A 24397-nucleotide genomic window follows, 5' to 3' on the forward strand; every position below is an offset into this window, starting at 1 on the left:
CATAAAATTGCATTTAATAAAACTATAATTTACAATATTAGTAGAACATCCTTAAACTTTAAAACATCCTTAAATATCACAATAATACACAAAACCAGCAGCTATCACCTCTTAATAAGAAGGGCAATTCTTATAAAATCTAATCAGCATGGACATATCTGCATAAAACTCACAGATGTCCAGTATTAAAAACTATGAACTCAAAAGGCCAGTCTGAAAAGAAATGTCTTTAGGTCCCCTGGAAAGGTCCCCGCTGGAAAGCCTCTAAGGAGGAAGCGGTTCATAAAGGGGAGGGTCCATAAGTTTGGTGCCACTGCTAAGAAGGCTTTGTATCTTGCTGTTGCCCCTCTCAACTCCATAGACGATGGCGCTCATAAGATGGTCACAGGATACAGATATCTTCGTTAAGTTTACAGTTTAGGAACTTTTATTGGCATAACACACACATCCAAAACCCTACAGTCCTTAATAATTATAATAATATATTTATTATTTATTATTATTAATATATTATAATAAAGTAATCCAAACCCTCCCACCTGCCACCCCACATACCTACTAGCCATAACATCCTTAATGTTCACTAAACCAGTTATTAACAATCTCCCACAAAAAAGCTGCTGTTCTCTCCACTATATCCAGTAACTCAGTAGATAGAAGTATTCGGACCTTATCATGTTCTGTTCGTCCATTCATGTTAAGCAAGATCAAGTTTAAATATTTCAAACGTACCTCCTCAAAGAGTGTACATTCTAAAAGTAAATGTGCTACTGTTTCTACATCACTTCCACCATATCTTTCGGTGTATGGCACCCCTTTAAATCTGCCCTCCATTAAGGTTGACGGCATTCCATTACAACTGGCTAAAGCAGTGGTTCCGAAAATTTAGGAGCCCGTGGACCACTGAGACAAAAATTGGAATTAGTGGGAACCACATGCAACCAAGAAGAATTTTATCAGGGGCTACCACGTTTCTTTTGGTCCCTTCCCAATGGGGGAGGGGTGAAACAGAATGGGGGAGGGTGGCGACAGGGGTGGGCAGAACGGGGTGGGGAGGGGGCAAAGAAGGGAGCAATGCAGCAGCTGAAGAAGTGCTGCTTTGGTGCAGAGAGCCAGGTGCACGAGCCCTGATGCCACTGTGAAACCCACAGGTCCTTACCATTTCAGAGTTCTTTCTGAGAAAGGAGTAGGGGCAGTTCTCTGATCTTGCTTACAGGTGTAGAAAACCCTCTTCTCCATCTCAAGTATAGGGTTTGCAGTACCAAACTCAGGGCTATTAACTCAGGTACAGTTGTAGCTAAGTGTTGAAATATTTGGTTTTTTAATGCCTCATAACAATTGTTTCTCGCCCAGCACTCCAAAGTTTGTAGCGTTGGAGCATTGAGCAAGTTGCTCCATTTCCATGATGTGTATGGGAACAGTGGAAGAAACTATGGATGGAATAACTGTGAGGGAGCCAAAGGTGGGTCAGTTTGGCACTGCTGATGTGGATGGAGGACAGTAGCTTATACTTTCACAGATGTTTGGTGCTTGTTAATATAAATCTTGGTATGCAATTTTGCAGCATTCCAGCAATTTAAAAATATTGAATGTCCCAATTTTCTTTGGCTTAAAAGCAGTTTAACAACTTGATTCATGCCGTCAAGAGTAGCATGAACATTCTCCAGAGCTCCAGAACTCGCTATCAATGCATTTCCTCCAAAACTGAGAGGACCTTCTCTCTGTTTCCTACCATGTAGCCTCATGGGTATTGCATTTGTTCCCTTGAAATTCTGAATGCTGTAGTCTCCTGAACATTGTTCTTCCATTTAATGGAGAGGATAGCTGGGGGGGGGGGTGATGATTGGCAGCTGCCGCTGTTGAAGAATGCAGCTGAAGGCAAGCTGAGTGAGATGAGAACAAAATAATACTCCTGAGGCTCTTTGAAGTCAAACTTTCAAATATTTAGCCCTTGCCTCTGATATTTTTTGTTTCATTTTGAAAAGAACACATTTACTTCACTTGTCCTTTACTTTGGCAAACTAACACAGTGACACTTAAAACAATCATTAAATCAGGTGATGTTATTTCTTGCAGAAAAGTTAAAATAGGACAAGATAGACTGTGACCTTTAAGAAACGTTTAACCTTCACGAGTCTAAGGAATACAAGTTCCCTTTAAAACAAGATCTGGTCATTCCCACTATACATTATAAAATGATTTTCATTAACTTTTGAAATTCTTGTATTCACAGCAGAAGGCTTCTTCCTCTTCAGAGGCCTTGTCTACACAGGTAGTGGAAGAATGCGAGAGCCTCCTGAGGTGGGAAAGTGGATGGTCTCACTACAAGCATTAGGTGGGGATGCCTTTTAAAAAGTATTTGTCCACATCAGGGGTCTCCAAACTTTTTGGCCAGACAACCGCATCAAATATCTGGCATGGATTTGAGGGCCGGAAAAAAAATTTAAATATAAAATTTAAATAAATAAATTAGAGATGGAACTTAGATGAGTGAATAAATGAATGAATGGGCTCATTCGTTCAACCTCTCTGGCCTCAGAACACCCTCCAGACACAACCAGAGCACAGCTCTGGTCATGTTCAGTTGAGTGAGCCAGAGGCTTTCAGGGGACAACAGCCTGGCTGCAGGTCAGATAGAGGCTTGCTGTGGGCCGCATCTGGCCCCTGGGCCGGGGTTTGGAGAGCCCTGGTCCATATGAAAAGTAACTTGCCAGTAAAAAGCCTAATCCACTCTTTGCCATACTATTTTAATACATGCAGGTAGATTAAATCTGTTACTAGAGAGTGCAGATTCAAAGATTTGGGAAGCTGCCACAAACATATAGACAAATCTACTTGGAAACAGTCATTTCCTGCCTGTTTTTTAGGGTTAAACAAAGCACAACCAGCAATCAGGTGTAAGTCACAGTATGAACTCCAAAAGAAACTCCAGATAGTGAGAACGTTTCTCTTCCTGAGGTCCAAAAAATATATTTTTGCACTTGGTTACACAATTCCCAAGAACAAAACCTCACATCTAACAGAGACAGGGTGGCATATAGCAGAGTTTTTTCTCAGCTATGGCACCCAATACAACTCACATGCTAAAGTCTTCCCCTTGAAATAATGGGATCAAAGTGCTTAACTTTGGCCTGATCTTGGCCCAAAATTCATCCATCAGATGCCATAAACAATACAAAGAAGCAATAGCAGAACAGTTCACAAAAGGCTTCCTATGCCTCAGCACAGAAGGAAATGGAAGGATAAGTAGCACCATCATTTATCCCAGAATCATTCGACCTAACATAACGAGAAGAGGTGTGAAAAAACACAATTAGGAAGCAAAAAGAACACACCATTCTTAATAGATTTCACTCACGCTTCAGTTCAGTGGCGTCACTAGGATTCGTGTCAACCGGTGCGGGAGGCCTGCGCATCACCCCATGCAGTGGAAGGGGCAACGCCCCAGGTGAGAGTAGTTATGTACCATCGCCCCACCCCCACCGGTTTTTTGGCTGTACCTTTTGTTAGAACACTGATATTTCAATGTGGATTGTTTCAATGCATTCTGCATGAAATTACACATTGATTAATATAAACATGATGGTATTATTCCTCCAAGTTCTGATTTTAGTGATTTTGCAAACTTGTAGAGTCACACACACAAGCGTGCGCGCGCACACACACACGCGTGCGCGCACGCGCGCGCACACCCTGTGTCAACTTACTAACAACTTATTGCAGCAGTTCGCAAACTTTTAGCACTGAGACCCACTTTTTAGAATGACAATCTGCCCAGGACCCATTGGAAGTGATGTCATGGCCAGAAGTGACATCATCAAGCAATTAAAATTATAAATAATTAAATTAAAATAAAATTAAATAAGGGGGAGCCAGTCTTGTTCCACCAAGTGAATCTACTCTGAAGTCCTATTGTGGTCAATGGGGCTTACTCTGTAGTCTGCCTGCAATAACACCCCCCCAAAAAGAATCAGTGAGATTTCCAGCCCTCCCAGTGCTCAGTTTAAAGTTCTTCTATTTCAGGCATATTCATATAAAGACCCTCCTGACTTTGCAAGTGCAAAATAGAAAACTTTCCCCTTACCAATCGAGCCTCTTTTTTGTTTTTTTTAAGGGGGGGAGGCTGCTTTCTGTTGCACATAAGCTCCATTGGATCAGGACCATTCTGGTGCCCTCACATTCCCCTTTGCCTGGCCTGACCACCAGCCAAGGCATGTCTGCCTACTCATGAGTAAACATGACTGTGAGGCTGCTTTGCTTTCCATAAGGCTCCATAGAATGGGAGGGAGGGAGGCAGCTGGGAGGGAGGAACCTCCTTCTCTGGTGTTTTTGGGGGCTACACTCATTGGATGAGGACTATTCTGACACCCTTGGAGCCTCTCAGCCTGCCTCGACTAAGGCAAGTCTGCCTACTTGTGAGTAAATGCAGCCATGTGGCTTCATTTAGGACAGGGGTAAGCAACCTGTGGCTCTAGAGCAGCATGTGGCTCTTTCAGCTGTCTGCTGCAGCTCCTCCCAGTGAAAGTGGCAAAGGGGGTAACAGGAGGCACCTGTGTTGGGAGGGCAGGCTGCTTCCCTCAGCCCCCTGAGCTCACTGCCCTCCTCCCCCTTCACCCCCACCTGCCCCGCATTGGTTTCCCTTTTCAATTTTGCCCGCTCTGCAGGCTTAAGGTCCCTGTTTTTCCCTTCCCCAACTCTCCAGCAGGATGCCTTCCTCCTCAGCCATTGCAAGCCCTTGCAGCCCACCTGTCCCTGAGCAGGTCCCCACTCAGTGCAAGGAGAGGCTTTTCCTCCACAGCAGAGGAGACATCCTGTGTGTCTACTCAAAGTCAAAGATTGTTTATTGTATTAGCTAATAGCCATCACAATAAGATAAACCATGTAAATCCAAAAATACATCAAAGATACAAACAATGATAAAATGAGGTCAAAATCAAGCACAAAAGGCACCTACACCCATCATATTAAGGAATCTCCTTTACAATCTACCGCTATTTCCCCCAGGTAGTTGGCACGAATAGTTCTGGCAGCTTTGGCAAACAGCGCCACGCTATAGGTGACCGATGGGTCATAATCGGAAAGTAACCAATACAATTTCGTAAGCGTGTTCTCCCCTTGAAGGGTAGCCAAAATAGGCTCCAAAAATCTTATCATAGGATTCTGATAAAGCTGACAATGGAGCAGGTAATGTACAATATCTTCAATCTGTCCTGCTCCACAAATACAAAGCCTCAAATGCCTGGGAATGGACATATATCTGCCATCTAGAACTGCAGTTGGCATGGTTTGAAAACGCATTTCAGTGAACGCCTTTCTCAAGGAGGCAAAGGTAAGTGAATATAAATATTGCACTCTTGAGTGACTTGGTTTCAAGAAACAGTACAACTGGGAGAAATTTGAAGATCTTACTATATCTAAATCCTGATCATTATGCAGTTTAAACATCCATTCCCTTAGCATTTGTTTTATTTCAGAAAAGACAAAAATGTCAGTAGAAAGGGCTTTACTTTTTGGGAGCATTTGCACCTGAGTGGCCCAGACTCCTCTTCTCCACTGCTCAGCCAAACAGAGTTTAGGAAGACGATTTTCTGACATGTCCAGGACTCTCTTGTAATAAGAAATTATAGCCATGGCAGCCCTGGCCTTAATAGATACCATACCTGTCTCCATTCTAAGAAAAGCTGCCGGAGTAGATGGTGGAACAGCTAAAGTGTGCCTCAAAAATTTATTTTGAGCAACTTCGGGAATATATATGTTGTTCTGTTTAATACCCCAGATCTCTATACCATATAACATTTGGGAAATTACTCTCCCCGAGAAAACCTTTAAAGCTGGAATTACCAAGTTGCCTCCTCTAGAATGGAAAAATTTTAATAAGGCATAACTTGATTTTTGTGCTAATGTTTTAACATTCTGAAGTTGGAATTTCCAGCTGTTTCTTTCGTCGAAGAATACACCCAAATATTTAAAGGCAGGAACTTGTTCAATCTTGCGATCACCCAAAGTCCAACTAAATTTTGGAGAATGCTTGCCAAAAACCACTATTTTGGATTTGGCGTAATTTACGTTCAATTGCTCCGAATCACTGAAATCTTGCAGCTTATTTAGGATTCTCTTAAGCCCTTTCCTATTCAAAGATAATAAAACAATGTCGTCTGCATAAATGAGGGTTGCAATCTTATGATTTCCAATTGAGGGGGCGAAATGATCTGCATGAGTTAGAACATTTACAATGTTGTTGATATAAAGATTGAAAAGAAATGGGGCCAACAAACACCCTTGTCTAACACCTTTGGTAGAACAAATTTCCTCCGTCAGTCTACCATCTGCACTTATCCTTACCCTCAAGGTGGTATTGGTATATAATTCTTGCATTAAAAGCAGCAACCTCTTATCAATATTAGTCCCAGCAAGCTTATCCCATAGACGATCCCTAGGGACTGTATCAAATGCAGAAGAAAAATCTATAAATGCTGCAAAGAGCCATTTAAATGGCCTACTTGTATATTTACAGATTAAATGATAAAGGACAAAGATTTGGTCCACTGTACTATGGCCTTTCCTGAACCCAGCTTGTTCTTGATGCAAAATATCATTTTCCTCAACCCACGTAACCAACTTCAGAAGGAGATAACGACAGTAAATCTTAGAACTAATATCCAGTAGACTGATTGGGCGATAATTCTGGGGGTTGGAATTATCCCCTTTTTTATAAACTGGAAAAATAATACTCTGTCTCCAGCCTTCCGGGAAGAATCCTGTGGCATTAATGTAAGTAAACAATTTGGCAAGGAAAGGGGCCCACCATTCAATGTTGGTCTTATACACCTCAGGAGGAATCATGTCCTCACCAGGTGCTTTTCCTGTTACTAAAGCATCTATAAGTTCACCAACTTCCTGTTCCGTGACTGGGGGCCATTCCAGTGTTAATGCCAAAAGTGACTGACTATTGCTAACATTATTTTGCCTGGCATTGGCATCACTGTCAAATATATTACTAAAATAGGAACACCATGTACCGGCAGCAATACAGTCATTCATTTTAAAGCTAAGACCCGGGTTGGGAGGTGAAATTAAAGACCAAAACTTTTTTTCGTTCTTTTCCATGGCAGCCTTCCCCAATTCCTTCCACTGAGCTGACATGTATGCACTCTTTTTTTGCTTCAGAAGTTCCTTATATGTTGAACGAAATTGGGTCAAAGCATCTAAGTCTGAGGCTAGCTGAGTTTGTCTTAACTTCCTAATCAATTGAGTCACATGTTTTTTGGCCAATCTACATTCCTTATCAAACCAGCTACTCTGGTAACGGGCAGAACCATGTTCCCGTGACTTCTGAACTAATAAAGGCCTTAACTTTGAGATAATATAGTTAAGGCCTGATATAGATTTTAGGGGTTAACCTAACTTCTCTCAGAGGAGGAACATTAGGAAAAACATGACTAGTGTTTTTCTGTTAAAAACAAGGTAGAAAATGTCAAGATGACCTGCAGAGAGAAAAAAAACATAGCTTTCCCAAAAGGAACATTCCAAGGTCTTGTGAAATCAAAGTGCAAGCCAGAACTTCTCCATACATGGATAACGGACTTCCCAGTGAGGGCTAGAACCATGTACCAGTATGCCAAATAAGGAGAGGGAAGTGACATGAATATCACATGGGTCACTTGTTTTTCATAGAGTACAAGTACAGGAGTTTTGGGTGTGGTTGGGAGGAAGAAATCAAAGATCCACCATGAGATAACTTAGAACCTGTATCCATCCTAATCTATTCTTAATCTGTAAATAGCATGTAAATAAATTTTTCTATATGCTTATAAAGAAGTCTATGTCTGCTTAGCAATTTGACCCAGAGACCAAGTCCCAGAAATCTCTCTATCAGTTGGCGACCCAGATGGGACTCTGGTTGTTCTCTGCTAAGCAGTTAGGAAAAATACCAAGCAACTTAAATTGGAAAAGACATGGGATACAGGTTCTCCCTGTACATGATGATTTCTCCCCTGCTTGCACATGATGTCTAATAGTGTGAGTGGTGCAAGCAGGTAAGTATGTGTTTAAGTGTTGTCTAAGTGTCTGTCTGTCTAGTCAGTGGTTGCTGCAGTGGAGCTGCAGTGGAGTTGTTGCAGTGGAGCTGCAGTGGAGTTGCTGCAGTGGAATTGCTGCATGAGGGTGTGGACCTCAAGGTAAGTACAGGGTACAGAAGTACAGTAATGTACAAGGTACCTACCACAAGGAAGAACAGGGTACAATAGGAGCAGGTGTCCTTGTCTGGTACCTTAAGTAAACCTTGTTAGGTAAATAAGGGCCGTCGGGGAAAATTGTGTGTATCCCCGGTGATTTTACTGTCTGGGTAAGACAGGTTCCAGTTCTGGGTGGCCAGAACTGCGGTGAAACAGGTAAAAAAAATTGTCTGGACCCTTGTGTGTGGTAAACATACCTGTAGGAAAGTTAGTAAGCAATCTTTAATTAGTGCTCACTGTCCTTTTAGAGACAGAGAAAAAGTTTAAATTTGTAAATATTAGAGTGACTCAAGCAGTTTCTGTAGTTAAAAATTCGCTTTAGCAGCATAGCAACTTGGAAGCTCTCCTAAAAATAGTCAGTGAATCTGCTTCCTGTCTAAAGCTGTGTTGTTTTAAGCTAAAGTGAGTTAATAGTTATAACAGAGCTGTGTGCTTGTGTGCTGGTTAAAAAGAAAATGGGGCAAAGTAAGAATTTAGGAGGAGCGAATACGCAGAAAGTTAAGTTAAAAAGGACAATGTGCCCAGTGTTGATTCAACAATGAGATCTAACAGAAGTTAGTACCTGAAGTAGTAAGGCTGACGTGGCATCTGAAGAGAAGAGAGGTAAGATTGTATTGTGAGTGTGCTTTCAGTGTTGGAAACCTCGGAATGGAGGGAAGTCTGAAGTAAGTATGACATGTTTAATTCTTTTGCATGTACATTAAAGCTATAAATTATAAGCATGTGTAATGTGAAATATGCTATTTATAGGTGTATAAAGTGAGTAATGTGTTGGAGTGTGTAAAGTCCATAGACATGTGTGAAGTGTGAGAATGAGAGTGATAAATAAATATAATACATGTTGTAGTATTATGAAGTGCTCTTTGTCAAAGTTCTTTCACACTGGGAGCAAGTGTAGTCTGTCCTTGGTCTGTCTCCCTAGTTATAAGTCTTCCTTCTTTGTCTTTTTGCCTCAGTCTGTTGGCAAAGTGTCTCTTCAAACTGAGAGAGGCCATGCTGTGTAGCCTGTCTCCAAGCGGGCCACTTGGAAGCCAGGGTTTCCCATGTGTTAAAGTCTATTCCTAAGGTTTTTAAATCCCTTTTGCAATTTCTATCAAAAGTTACCTTTGTGTTAAAAGTGCACAACAGTATAAATATGTGTTAACAGTGTCTGTATAAGCTAACTACAGGAAATTTTTTTAAGAGCACAGCCAAATTGTAATATAACTTAAAAATAAATAAGCATAATTAACTTATTCATTCTTAGTAAAAAAATTGAAATAATAATTAGAAAAGCTAAGTTAACAGCAGTGATTTGTCAAAGTTCTTCCCTCACAGGAATTGCTAATTGTTATGCAAACGTTAGTAAGCGTCACTTCCAAAGTGACTGTGAACTTAAGTAATGAACTCATTATGATTTTGACTTTATGATGCCTGTTTATTTCATGTTTCTTTGTTTCATGTTGTCTATCACATGTGCCTTATCTCCTATTGTCTAAATAGGGTATGTAAACTTCTCTAATTCTTCTGGTTGCAATTAGTGCTTCTAGTTGACTTCTAAGTAAAGTCAGCTAAAAATAAACATACATTTATAAACTAGGGAAATTAACTCAGATTTCTCTCGCCTGGCCAGGCTGAAAACGAGTGACTCCACTCACTGTTAAAATAACTGTTAGCAAGTAACAGTAAAATAACTGTTAAAAAATCACTGCTGTTAGTAGCTTGCTGAACGGCAAGGCAAAATTCTGAACTTTTGTTCCCAATAAACAATGAACCAACCTGGAAAAAAAGAAAAAATATAATCAATGACACTTGCTGCCCTACTGTTTTTTAAGAAAGTGAAATAACCCTTAGAATTATCCGTTCAGCAAGCTACTAAAATGCTCTTTGTGGACTAGTAACTTGAGGTGCAGCCTTTAAAACAATCTTTTAAAACATCATTTTACTTGCAAGTAAAATCCTTTCAATTTTTTTTTTCAGTACAAAGTTATGGCTGGACAGCATTACTTATGACACACACACTGGTGCACATTTAAGATTAAACACTGACTGCGCAGAAAGGAAAAATTCTTATTTGAACTGAGCAGATCACAGTTAAAAATAGCTGCAACGGGGAGCTTACGCAACTAGTCTGAGAAATTGCTAAACAACTGGTGAACACCTAGACAGACAATTTCAGCTTAACTTTTGCTAAAAGCACAAGCAGGAATTTTTTCTTTTAACATTTAAACTGAAAAAACTCAGGACTTTCTAAAGTCCAAAAAAATAAACATAATTAGAAAAGTAATAATCTCTTAAAGAAAAAAAATTTCCTTGCTATGCTACTTTATTGTCATCTTAAAGTTCAAATTGTAACCCCTTCCAGTTCTCTTCTGGTACCGAGGTAGCCTATTCTATTAGTGTGCCACTGTGCTGTTATGTTGTTTATGATGCTGCCATCAGAAGGACGCTTCTGCTGGCAGTATAAAGTTGATTAAGTATTACATGAAGTAATTAATTTTGCTGTGTTTTGCCATTTAGCATATGTGTGTTTTCGTTAGTATTTTCTTTTATTATCTACCATGTATAATAACATGCTTATCAAGTATATGTAAAAGAAGGTTAAAAAAAATTTGCAAATACAAAAGCAAAGTGATTTGAGTAAATAATCCTTAAAATAATAAAAAAAGAACCTCAACGTTCCAAGTTCAAACAAGCAGCACTATACATTCACAAAGGACAAAAAGAATAAGTTTAAGTGAGTTTGTTTTAATCTGTCTGTTTTATTTCTTATAAGTTCATTTTGTATGCTCGCAATAACAGAGGCTTGTATGTAAAACAAAGTTTTATCATCTAAGTTCTGTGCTAAAGTTCTAAAAAATAAGCCAAAAGTTTCTAGGAAGTTAGCCAAGATCGTTCAAAGAAAAAAAAAAATGAGTTCCTTTTGTTTCAAAGTTTAAACTGAAGCCTGCAAGGCCATACGGAAACAAGTAAAATGTTTTCTGTCTTTTATTAATTTGTCAAATTTGTTGTTTTGTATACAAACGTTGATTTGTATAGAGCTTATTCTTTTCCAAGTAAACCAAGTGCTTATGTTTAAAAAAATAATCATAAAGCGTAAGAGCTATCCATTTGGAATAAACTACTACCTGCACACACACACACACACAAAAATAGACTTTGTGACTTTGTGACTTTGTTTAAAAAGAAGGATTACTAAAACAGTTAATGTCCTATGAAGCAATACTTTGAACTTTTCCAACGAACTATTTTAAAACATGGACTTTTCCAAATAATTTCTTAATAAACGCTTTCTTTAATAATTACAACTGTGTTTGTAGTCTGTTGTGATGTAATGTTTTAAAATGTTTTCCACTGTTCTAATATTTTTCACATTTCATATTTCATAATTGTTTATTATGTTGATTTGTATTATGTTTTGCAATGTTGTTGTTTTCTTATTAATAGATGAATGTGTAAAAGTTAAGTTGTATAAAGAATGCCTAAAGTGTAACCAAATTGTTATTGTTTAATTTTAATCAATCAAAAAAGCAATAAAAAAATAAGCTAAAAAGACATAAACATAGTTAACCTATTGCACACCTATTACACCTAGTTAGAAGTAATAAAATCCAAAGACACTACAAGTGTAAGTAAATGTAAGTAAAAGACGTGTTTCCCTATTTCCCAAAAAGAAGTGTTTTGCAGGACATTCCTTATTAGTTAAGTGTGAGTAAAGTAATTAAAGTCTAGCCGTAGTAAGACATAACTAGTATAACCTAAGTTTTAAAAAGTTAAGCTATACAAAAATATAAGTTTCTTTTCATAAAGTCCTATAAAGTTTTTTCTAAAGTTAGTAACCACAAAGTATCTCTACATGAGACAGCATTTTCATATAGCTTTAGTTAGGTATACTATTCACAAATAAAGTGGTCTGTCCTTAGTATTATTAAAGTTAAAAGAATAAATTTGCAAAGTCTAAAGTACTTCTTTTACAGAATATTACTCTTTGAAAAAGTTGTATAGTGTGCATTTAAGCATTGTGTCGGCCATAAGATGAGCTAGCTTCTAACTAAAGCACTGATCTAAAGACAACTTATGTCTAAAGAGACTTAAGTTAGCTTAGATAACAAAGCCTTTAAAGTAAGCAGCCATGGATGCGCAGCATCAGGTGACACGGATGCTCGTTGCATGAGCAAAATCTACATAGTGTAACAAATGTAGAAGTACTACTAACTCAAATATCAAAATTACATATTGATTCACTAAAAATATTGCACTTTATGCAAGGAAACGTGTGTAAACACATATCTCAGTTACTGCTATCAATAGCAGCTTTACATGTTACAAGAGACTTCCTAAAAGTTGCGTTGTATTCTTTAAGCTACACCATTAATATAGCAATTCTCTTTCTTGCTATAGTTTCTGTCATCATGACAGGTTCTCTTTCATAGTTAGTCTCCCAAGTATCAAGAATGTACCTTTACAAGACAATGCAAGACACTAAAATTAGTAAGGCTTCAATACCAAAGAGTTAAGGTGCACTTAAGAAAGTGTAGTTAAAACTCATTGTTTTAGTTAAATATATACATACAGCTGCATAACATAAAGAAGCAAAATACACCAACATAACAAAAGCCTAACAAAAGAGTTCAAACAAACACGTATGTCCCTAAATCAGTAGTATAAAAGTGTGACCAAGATAAACACCGAGATGTTTATTTTGGTCAAGAAAAAAACGAAGGATTGATATAGATTTTAGGGGTTAACCTAACTTCTCTCAAAGGAGGAACATTAGGAAAAACATGACTAGTGTTTTTCTGTTAAAAACAAGGTAGAAAATGTCAAGATGACCTGCAGAGAGAAAAAAAACATAGCTTTCCCAAAAGGAACATTCCAAGGTCTTGTGAAATCAAAGTGCAAGCCAGAACTTCTCCATACATGGATAACGGACTTCCCAGTGAGGGCTAGAACCATGTACCAGTATGCCAAATAAGGAGAGGGAAGTGACATGAATATCACATGGGTCACTTGTTTTTCATAGAGTACAAGTACAGGAGTTTTGGGTGTGGTTGGGAGGAAGAAATCAAAGATCCACCATGAGGTAACTTAGAACCTGTATCCATCCTAATCTATTCTTAATCTGTAAATAGCATGTAAATAAATTTTTCTATATGCTTATAAAAAAGTCTATGTATGCTTAGCAATTTGACCCAGAAACCAAGTCCCAGAAATCTCTCTATCAGGCCTTCAATAGGATCCATATCTCCTTTAACTACGTCCCTATGCAAAGCCACAAAATTAGGACTGTTTAATAATTCCCTGATTGATAAATCAATAGTGGGGGACCATTTCAATCGTTTCCCCACAATAGTCCTCTCAGCCCAATCAGTAGAAATAGAAGGCAGCTGAGGGATTACTGTAGATATAGAGAGACACACTGGTAAATGATCACTATCAGGACGATCTAAGATGTCATAGTTCAGCTTAAAAGATAATAACCTGGTGGAACAAAAAATATAATCAATGACACTTGCTGCCCTACTGTTTTTTAAGAAAGTGAAATAACCCTTAGAATTATCCAGAAAACTGCCATGAAGACATGTTAACTGAAAAGATGACATTAACTCAACTAACCTTCTACCTTGTGAATTAGCCACCCTATCTAAGGAGGAGTGATCAGATAAAAAAGCTTCATTATGATCAAAATACTTTCTACTAATACCTGAACCTACTCTGGAATTAAAATCACCACATAAAATTATAGCGGCATTCGGGTATTGCGATTCACAATAATATATAACCTCCTCCAGTTCTTCCCAGAAGGAGGTAACACTCCCAATATTATTAGGTGGACAATATACATTAAGGCAAACCAATGCATTTAACTCAGAGCCCCAGTTACCTATCAACAAAACAGATAAAATACAGTTGCTTTTGGACCGATAAATAACTTCTGCCACCACATCCAATTTGACAGAAACCATAATAGCTAGACCTCCTCTTGCTCTTCCTTTTACATGCGACTTAAGGGCAGGAAGCAAAAAGGAGCTGTACCCTTGCAACAACATGGGAACAGCATCAAGCGTCCAGGTCTCCTGCAGACAAAGAAGGTGAAAAGATGAATGAAATTTCAAAAAATCCTGATCATAAGTCTTATTCTGCCAACCTGCAATATTCCAGGATAAAACAGTGAGTCATTGCAGGTCAAACTCTGCCTCTACCAAGGGATTAGATGGAGATAGAATAGGCTGTGATGAAGATTCCCGATCAACTTGCAGCATCATTTCGACAGGATTCCTATTGGAAGTTGACTTCAGCAACACCTTTTGTGTTACCTCTTTCATCGCAGCAGAAAACAAGGTTCCACCTGGTTTGGGAGAGGCCAAGTTGACTGATGGACTACATGATGTAATTTGCTTATGAGTTGTTGGGAACACAGTTAATTCATCAGAATGAGAGTCTGTAACAAAAAAGGTTTCTGGAATGTGTTTGCACTGGTGACCTACAAAACTCCGTCCTTAGCAATAGGGGATGAGTAAAAATACTGTTGGACTGTGGGTTGGACTCACCCACCTCTAACTCCATATCCATAAGAACAGGACGAACAGCAGCATCAGACACCACAGGGCTCTTGGGGAGGGAAGCTGAATCAAGATCCATTTCACTTCCCAATTCCAACTCCATCCCAGGAACTGCCTGACTAGAGGAAAAATTTTTGAGTAGGTTTGTTAATCTGGCCTGTAAATAAACTGAGTCCTCCCCACCCAAAGATTGCCCAGTCGATTTCTCAACTGGTGGAGATTGAGAATCAGCCAGAGAATAATAATCATTAGTCCTAGACCTTACGTTAACAGTCTGCCTTCCCTTATTTATACAGAGGGGCCAAATGTGCAAGTTTTAAAACATTCTATGTACTAAAATTTGAAATCTGTCCTTCAGGCTCTCAGCAGCTCGTAAAAGTAGCCCTGGAATCCTTATAGTTTTAAAAGTTAGAGACAGTCTCTTATATCCACGACAAGAAGGCAAAAAATAATGGCTTGTTAATTCCAAGGGATGAATAAATACCTTCAGCAGTTGAGATATAGCTCTAATTATCAGCCGCTTACTCCTCCACCAAGCAGAGTCTGATACAGGAACAGAAAGCAAAACACAGTTTTGCTGTAAAATCAACTTCACTTTATCTTCCTCAGCTTCTGAAGAGGGGGTTAAACATGTTACTCCTGGCATTTCTTCATTTCCAACCCTGTGAGATCTTTTGTTAGAGACAGCCAAAGTCTGGGTTAGAGAGCCAATTGATGTTTCAATCGAATTCAAACGACCAAGAATATACAAGAGGGTGTGACTGGATATCAAACAAGCCTCACTTAGTTGTTGGGTGAGTTGTACCATTTGTAATTGTAAGCATTTTTTGTCTCTAGCCAAAGGGTTTGTTCTTATTTTCTTCCTCTTATATATAGGCAGAGACCGTTTGATTTTCCGGGGAGGAGGGCTACCCGACACCACAGGACTATCATTAATAATACATGCCGAGGCCTTCAAAGGGATATGCGTACCAGCAGAAGGAGATGGTAGAAATTTTTCAATCCTCAATTGCTTCGACCTTTTGTAAACACCCTCCTCCGACTTGATAGGACTTTTCCGAAATCTCTTCTTACCTCTTTGTGGAAAGGCACTCCCAGCGAGCAAAGACATAATGACCAATCCAAGACACAAAACAGCTCTGTTTACCCAATTAACAATCCACAACCATCAAGGCTTCAGAAGAAAACATATAAAAAGCTCTCAACCATAAAAACATAAAAAGTGGATCCAATATCAAAACAGCTGATATGGGGGGGGGGAAGGCCCCACATTAGTAAACAACAGCTAAAATCACGTAGAGCTCTTTAGAGAAGCCTGCACCTGGTCGGCCATCTTATCTAGCTGTGTGTCTACTCAGTAGTAAGCCCCATTACAGTGGATAAAGCTTACTCCCAGGAAAGGGTGCCTGGGACTGCAGCCTTGGAGCCTGCTCCTATGCATGTCTACTCAGCTGTAAACACCATTACATCGGAAGAGGCTTACTACCAGAAAAGGGTGCATGGGATGGCAGCCTTGGAGCCTGCTCCTATGCGTGTCCCTACTCAGTTGAAAGCCCCATTACAGCAGATGAAGCTTACTCCCAGGAAAGGGTGCCTGGGATGGCAGCCTTAAAGCCTGCTCCCATGCGTGTCTACTCAGTTGTAAGCCCCATTACAGCGGATGAGGCTTACTCATAGACACGATAAGGAAACCGGATTTCTTGACATGCTAAATGACTGTGGCTTAGAGCAGCTAGTCACGGAGCCCACCAGAGGACAGGTGACTCTGGATTTAATATTGTGCGGTATGCAGGACCTGGTTAGAGATGTAAACATTTCTGAGCCATTGGGGAACAGTGATCATGCTGCCATCCGTTCTGACATGCACGTTGGGGGAAGAATACCAGGCAAATCTCTAACAAAAACCCTTGACTTCCGACGGGCAGACTTCCCCCAAATGAGGAGGCTGGTTAGAAGGAGGTTGAAAGGGAGGGTAAAAAGAGTCCAATCTCTCCAGAGTGCATGGAGGCTGCTTAAAACAACAGTAATAGGGCCCAGCAGAGGTGTATACTGCAAAGAAAGAAGGGTTCCACTAAATCTAGGAGAGTGCCCGCATGGCTAACCAGCCAAGTTAGAGAGGCTGTGAAGGGCAAGGAAGCTTCCTTCCGTAAATGGAAGTCTTGCCCTAATGAGGAGAATAAAAAGGAACATAAACTGTGGCAAAAGAAATGTAAGAAGGTGATACGGGAGGCCGAGCGAGACTATGAGGAACGCATGGCCAGCAACATTAAGGGGAATAATAAAAGCTTCTTCAAATATGTTAGAAGCAGGAAACCCGCCAGAGAAGTGGTTGGCCCTCTGGATGGTGAGGGAGGGAACGGGGAGATAAAAGGAGACTTAGAGATGGCAGAGAAATTAAATGAGTTCTTTGCATCTGTCTTCACGGCAGAAGACCTCGGGCAGATACCGCTGCCCGAACGGCCCCTCCTGACTGAGGAGTTAAGTCAGATAGAGGTTAAAAGAGAAGATGTTACAGACCTCATTGATAAATTAAAGATCAATAAGTCACCGGGCCCTGATGGCATCCACCCAAGAGTTATTAAGGAATTGAAGAATGAAGTTGCAGATCTCTTGACCCTCAAAAAGGCCACGGTGCCAGAAGATTGGAGGATAGCAAATGTCACGCCTATTTTTAAAAAGGGAAAGAGGGGGGACCCGGGAAACTATAGGCCGGTCAGCCTAACACCCATACCGGGTAAGATGGTGGAATGCCTCATCAAAGATAGGATCTCAAAACACATAGATGAACAGGCCTTGCTGAGGGAGAGTCAGCATGGCTTCTGTAAGGGTAAGTCTTGCCTCACGAACCTTATAGAATTCTTTGAAAAGGTCAACAGGCATGTGGATGCGGGAGAACCCGTGGACATTATATATCTGGACTTTCAGAAGGCGTTTGACATGGTCCCTCACCAAAGGCTACTGAAAAAACTCCACAGTCAGGGAATTAGAGGACAGGTCCTCTCGTGGATTGAGAACTGGTTGGAGGCCAGGAAGCAGAGAGTGGGTGTCAATGGGCAATTTTTACAATGGAGAGAGGTGAAAAGCGGTGTGCCCCAAGGATCTGTTCTGGGACCGGTGCTTTTCAACCTCTTCATAAATGACCTGGAGACAGGGTTGAGCAGTGAAGTGGATAAGTTTGCAGACGACACCAAACTTTTCCGAGTGGTGAAGACCAGAAGTGATTGTGAGGAGCTCCAGAAGGATCTCTCCAGACTGGCAGAATGGGCAGCAAAATGGCAGATGCGCTTCAATGTCAGTAAGTGTAAAGTCATGCACATTGGGGCAAAAAATCAAAACTTCACATATAGGCTGATGGGTTCTGAGCTGTCTGTGACAGATCAGGAGAGAGATCTTGGGGTGGTGGTGGACAGGTCGATGAAAGTGTCGACCCAATGTGTGGCGGCAGTGAAGAAGGCCAATTCTATGCTTGGGATCAATAGGAAGGATATTGAGAACAAAACGGCTAGTATTATAATGCCGTTGTACAAATCTATGGTAAGGCCACACCTGGATTATTGTGTCCAGTTCTGGTCGCCGCATCTCAAAAAAGACATAGTGGAAGTGGAAAAGGTGCAAAAGAGAGCGACTAAGATGATTACGGGGCTGGGGCACCTCCCTTATGAGGAAAGGCTACGGCGTTTGGGCCTCTTCAGCCTAGAAAAGAGGTGCCTGAGGGGGGAAATGATTGAGACATACAAAATTATGCAGGGGATGGACAGAGTGGATAGGGGGATACTCTTTACACTCTCACATAATATCAGAACCAGGGGACATCCACTAAAATTGAGTGTTGGGCGGGTTAGGACAGACAAAAGAAAATATTTCTTTACTCAGCGTGTGGTCGGTCTGTGGAACTCCTTGCCACAGGATGTGGTGCTGGCGTCTAGCCTAGACGCCTTTAAAAGGGGATTGGACGAGTTTCTGGAGGAAAAATCCATTATGGGGTACAAGCCATGATGTGTATGCGCAACCTCCTGATTTTAGAAATGGGTTATGTCAGAAGGCCAGATGCAAGGGAGGGCACCAGGATGAGGTCTCTTGTTATCTGGTGTGCTCCCTGGGGCATTTGGTGGGCCGCTGTGAGATACAGGAAGCTGGACTAGATGGGTCTATGGCCTGATCCAGTGGGGCTGTTCTTATGTTCTTACTCCCAGGAAAGGGTGCCTGAGATGGCAGCCTTGGAGCCTGCTCCTATGCGTGTCTACTCAGTTGTAAGCGCCATTACAGCGGATGAGGCTTACTCCCAGAAAAGGGTGCCTGGGATGGCAGCCTTAAAGCCTGCTCCCATGCATGTCTACTCAGTTGTAAGCCCTATTACAGCGGATGAGGCTTACTCCCAGGAAAGGGTGCAGGGGATTGCAGCCTTGGAGCCTGCTCAAGGCCAAGCACAAGGACAGGTGAGTGGGAGCCCGTGGCCGCCAGGTCTCTTCTCGAGCAAGCCCCGCTGTAGTCCCTGGGCTACTCCCAGGAAGGTGTGGAGGGCTGTAGCCTCATCCCCATCCTGTGCAGGTCTACTCACATGTAAGCCCTGCTGTAGTCAGTGGGGCTTCCTCCCAGGAAGGTGTGGAGGGCTGCAGCCTCAACCCCCTCCTGTGCAGGTCTACTCACAAGTAGTCAGTGAGGCTTCCTCCCAGGAAAGTGTGGAGAGGACTGCAACCTGAGAGCTCCAACCAACTTGTCTGCTCAGAAGTCCCATTGTAGTCAATGGGGCTTACTCCCAGGATAGTGTGGAGAGGGTTGCAGCCTGAGTGAGGGAGGACAGGCAGGCAGGGCAGAAGCTGGCCTATGGCCGCCCCCCAGTTCTGGCTTCTTCTCTTCCTCACCTCTGGAGTCTGTGTCCTTTTGTCCTTCCAGCAGGGTGCCTCTGGAAGGTGGGGGGAGTTCTTTAGTATCCATGTAAGATAAGCAGATGTCATAACCGCCATATGTATTGGAATCCTGGAAGATCTGGTGAGGAGGTAGATGTGGTGTCAGCAGTGGCCCCTTTAAGGGTAAGGCCTGGGCATCCAGCAGAGTGTGCTGCACAGCTGCAGCCACTTGAAGGCAATAGGGCCCTCAGGGATATAACCAGCACCTGGGTTGTAGAAGGAGTGCAGGTTGAAGGTAGGAGAGGAGACTGACTGAGTTGGCTTATTGACTTTGACACGGATACTCTGACTGATTTGACTGACTGACTTTGGACTCTGCCCTGGATACTCTGACTACGACTGCTGGAGACACTGGAGTTTGAAGTGTGGCTGCTGTACCCAAGACCTGATGACAACCCAGGGTCTGCTGTAGTGGTGGGAGGCTGCTGGCAGGAGAGAGGACCTCTGCAGGTTGAACAGGTGAGCTACCATGGAGGTGGGGTCCAGCAGGACTGCAGGGCAGAACCAGGGTCATTTGTTGGGGGAAAGAAGGGGAGCTAATTTGCTTAAAGTGGGCATAATTCTCCAGGCAGAGAATGGCCTTGGAATCAGACAAAACACCATAGAGGACCAGGCATCTGAAAACACAGGACAAGAACGTATGACAAAATTAACTAAAAGCTACAAGAGGGGGCTACATTATAAAAATGGGACCTATAAGAGCATAAAAGTTAAAAAAAACCATATATGCAGTGTTATCTTCATTTTAGATGTCAAAAGGGTTTTGTGGCTCCTGAGGTTTTTTTTTTCAAAGCGCTCTTTGAGTGTTTAAGGTTCAATGGGTCCAAATGGCTCTTGGAGTGTTTAAGGTTGCCGACCCCTGGTTTAGGGCTCAGACTTGCAGCTGGGAGGGGGGAGCTTCTCGGGTGTTTTGGGGGGCTGCATTCATTGGATCGGAACCATTCTGGTGTCGTTGGATTCCTCTCAGCCTGCCCTTTCCAACGGACTATGGCAAGTTCGTGTAGTTCGGAGTTGCATTGCTCTCCGCTGGCTATTCCACATCCAACCGTGTATGGCATGATATGGTAGCTCTTAACGCCGTGAAGTTAGCACGTCCTCCCCAGGGCGCATCACCCCCCCCGGCGTGTCACCTGGTGCAGCCCGCACCCTCCGCACCCTTCTAGCGACGCCAGTGCTTCAGTCTATTATTTACTTAAAGTCATCAATATATACCCTTTTTAAACAGATTTTCAAGTGCCTTTCACCAAGCAAAACTATCAAGATAAAAATCCAAATAAATAGTTACAAAAATAAGATGAGGATAACACAGCAAAACTGGAATATAAAATCTCTTATTTAAACTCAAAGAAAATATCTATGAGGTAAAGTGCACTGTATGCCACACAGATGTGATTACACTAATCTTGAAAATTGCTCCTTTACCCAACTGGCTGTCCACTATCCCATTTATTCACAAAATTCATCAACACATTAACGTTGGGGAAAAATTCAGGCACCCACAAAACTAATCTCACTTGTCAGAATGCTTTATGTACATTCTTTCAAAAGTGATATCCTCAAATTACACAGGCCAACACACACTTTGCTTCCTTAAACGTTACACCTTAAATGTTACACCAATTTGGGGCGGTGGTTGGCAACCTTCAGTCTCAAAAGACTATGGTATAAGCCTACAGCACCCAGTATTCCCAGGCGGTCTCCCATCCAAGAACTAACCAGGGCTGACCCTGCTTAGCTTCTGAGATCTAAGCTTCTGAGATCTGGATTTGGGGTGCCAATTCCAAAAATGGCATCCATTTTGCTCTATCACGTCTAGTTTTGGAGACACGGCATCGCCTCTTTAGTGAACGGTTCAAGCAGCTTCCTCCTGAGTGGAAGGTATGTATTAAAACTGAATGTATTAAAACTCCTGGAACTTTGTAAACAAAACAAAACCCTCCACATTCCATGTGATGTGCAACACTTGAAAAAGATTCTTTGCTCAGAATGCAGTCATATACCATTGTCAAGGACAGTTTTATTCATGTAAATCCTGGGAAATCTGCAGGAAAGTTTACAACTGTTGTAGATGGACGATGTCAGAACCTGCAAGGTGGCTAACAAAGTAATAAAACACAAAATTAACATTACAAGAGAGTAAACATAGCAGCATTCGCTCCTTAAAAGCATGATTAGCAGGAGCAAGTGCTGTGGAATGGAGGCAGAGAAACCTACCATTTATGGAATCACGTCACAGCGCAAGTATTTCCAAATGCTTAGGAGTAGGAAATCATCATGGGAAACCAGCAATGACACCTTCGTGGTTCATGCAGCTCAACCCATAATTGTTACTGCTATCTAAAACCTAATATAATCTTGCCATTGTAAGTTGTGCATCGACTCACAACCACTTGCCCAAAATAATCAGCAGTTCCACTGTCCCTAATGGAAAAGCAATAGTACAATCTGTGTGTGCGTGTTCAGTTTCTTACCTGCAAGACATCCTGAATTTTCACCCATACATCTGCCATGTCATATAACTTGATATCACCATCACTCTGGCTGGCAGGAGAAGCCACAGTCTGCTGAAGATGACCCAGGACAACAGCATGAGCAGCTGCTACAGCATTGAATTTGTCAAAGAGGAGCTCAAGCAGTTCCAGAAGTAATCTAAAAATCATTTTGAAAAGAAAAAATAAAGTCTTTCATAACTTAATTTCTGTATGCATTTCAAGGTTATTAGGTTAAGTGTATGTATTACAGTACATACATGAGTAGGAAGCAAACAGACCTCAAGCCTCTTGAAGAAAACTACAGCTATTCAACCCATCATCTCTAATATTCGTTTTGAAATGAAACTAAAAACATTTATTATTTAGAAGAGTTTCCAAAGGTCAAACAGAGGCTGGGAGGAGGAAGAGACTTCATTGTAGACCAGCTGCAGGAGAGTAAGCAAGACTGCTGGGTGTGGAGCCTGTTGCCAGGGGGTTTTATTGTTCTCCCTTCTCCTCCTGTGTGCTAGGTGAATATCCCTCACAAAGGTCTACCAGAGGCAAGAGCCAAAGGGCAAGGGCTAAAGGACTCTTTGCCTGTGGCTCTTAGCCTGTGAAGTCCAGGGCAGAGCATCTGGAGGCAGTAAGCATCTGGTAAGCTTTCTAAGGATCCCTAAACAAAGACATAAAACTATGCAGTCAGACAGCCAGCATCAGGGTGGGGGCTATCCAGTGTTCTGCACTAAGTGTATGACTATATGCCTCTGGGGCATAAGTCGTGAATGTGTCCTCAGTACAAGAAGCTTCAGGGTCTCAGGGAATGGATCGGCTCCCTTGAAGCCTTGATTGCCATCCTGGAGAAGCAGAAGCAGGCAGAGAGGGACTATGCTGAGATTTCTGGAGATGTGCAGGCTTCGTCCCACCCTCTGGTGGATAGCTCCTCAGCTGCCGGGGTAGGTAGTCTCAGGGTTAGATAATGTCATTCTGCAGAAGAGAGAAACGATCCCCTAAGGGGAACCACTCCTTTAGGGGATGGGCCCATATCCAGTCGCACTAAGGATATTCCTCAGTGGGAAATGGGTCGGGGGCTTCTGTAGTGGGCGATTTGATTGTCAGGAGCATAGAGAGGGGGATCTGTGACGGATGTAAGGACTGCATGGTGACTTGCCTGACTGGTGCAAAGGTTGCAGACATTATATTTTGTATAGATAGACTGGTAGAGTGTGCTGGGGAGGAAATAGCAGTTGTGATGCATGTTGGCAGCAATTACATGGGAAAATGTAGCCGGGAGGTCCTGGAGGACAAATTTAGGCTGTTAGACAGGAAACTTAAAGCCAGGACCCTAAAGGTGGCATTCTCAGATGTGCTGCCTGTTCCACACATAGGGCCAGCTAGGCAGGGCTGAGATCAGAGATCTCAACGGGTGGATGAGATTATGGTGTCGGGAGGAGATTTTTAGATTTGTTAGGCACTGGGGAACGTTTTGGGACAAGCAGAGACTGTACAAGAGGGACAGGCTTCACTTGAACCAGAATGCTGGCACATAATATTAAAAAAGTGACAAAGCAGTTTTTAAACTGATCCCTGGGGGAAAGCCAACAGGAGCTGAGGGACATCCAGTTCAGGACCCCTCAACCCAATGGAATGAAGATGGGGAGCTTAGAGAACAACAAGGCAGGGACGGAGTAGGAACTGAGAGCGGAATCATGATGGCATGTGATAGCCTGTCCTGCAAACTAGAGATTGTAGGCATAAAGGAGCAAATAAGCAGCCCATTTTCGGAGACCTTGTATACAAGTGCTTTTATGCTAATGCCCGACATCTCAGAGCAAAGATGAGAGAACTGGAATGTTTGATGACTAGGGAAAACACTGATATAGTGGGCATATTGGAAACATGGTAGAATGCGGAGAACCAGTGGGATACAGCAATCCCAGGCTATAAACTCTATAGGAGGGACAGAGAGGGGCGTGTTGGTGGTAGGGTAGCCAACTATGTTAAAGAAAGTGTGGAATCCAGCAAAGTAGAGATTGAAGGTGGGTCCGACTCCACCACAGAATCATTTTGGGTTAAACTACCAGGTTTGAGGAGCGATGTAATACTGGGAGCATGATATGATCCTCTGGACCAAAAACTTGAAGGGGACCTTGAAATGAGGAAGCTGATCAGGGAGAAGTTGAGGAGAAATAGGGTTGTAATGGGGAACTTCAATTATTCTCACATCAACTGGGTAAATTCATGCT

At 41.8% G+C, this 24397-nt stretch overlaps 1 protein-coding gene across 2 annotated transcripts in view; it reads right to left on the bottom strand.

The window, feature by feature from the left end:
- The window catches only part of EXOC4 (exocyst complex component 4), a 448912-nt gene that overhangs the window by 347743 nt on the left and 76772 nt on the right, over positions 1 to 24397 (bottom strand). For both annotated transcript variants that reach the window (XM_066633468.1, XM_066633469.1), the window contains one exon: positions 22155 to 22332. In XM_066633468.1, the coding sequence (XP_066489565.1) occupies positions 22155 to 22332 (178 nt within the window). The remainder of the gene's footprint in view (positions 1 to 22154; positions 22333 to 24397) is intronic.

This window comes from Tiliqua scincoides, chromosome 7 (genome assembly GCF_035046505.1).
Source record: "Tiliqua scincoides isolate rTilSci1 chromosome 7, rTilSci1.hap2, whole genome shotgun sequence".
Taxonomy (NCBI): Eukaryota; Metazoa; Chordata; class Lepidosauria; order Squamata; family Scincidae; genus Tiliqua; species Tiliqua scincoides.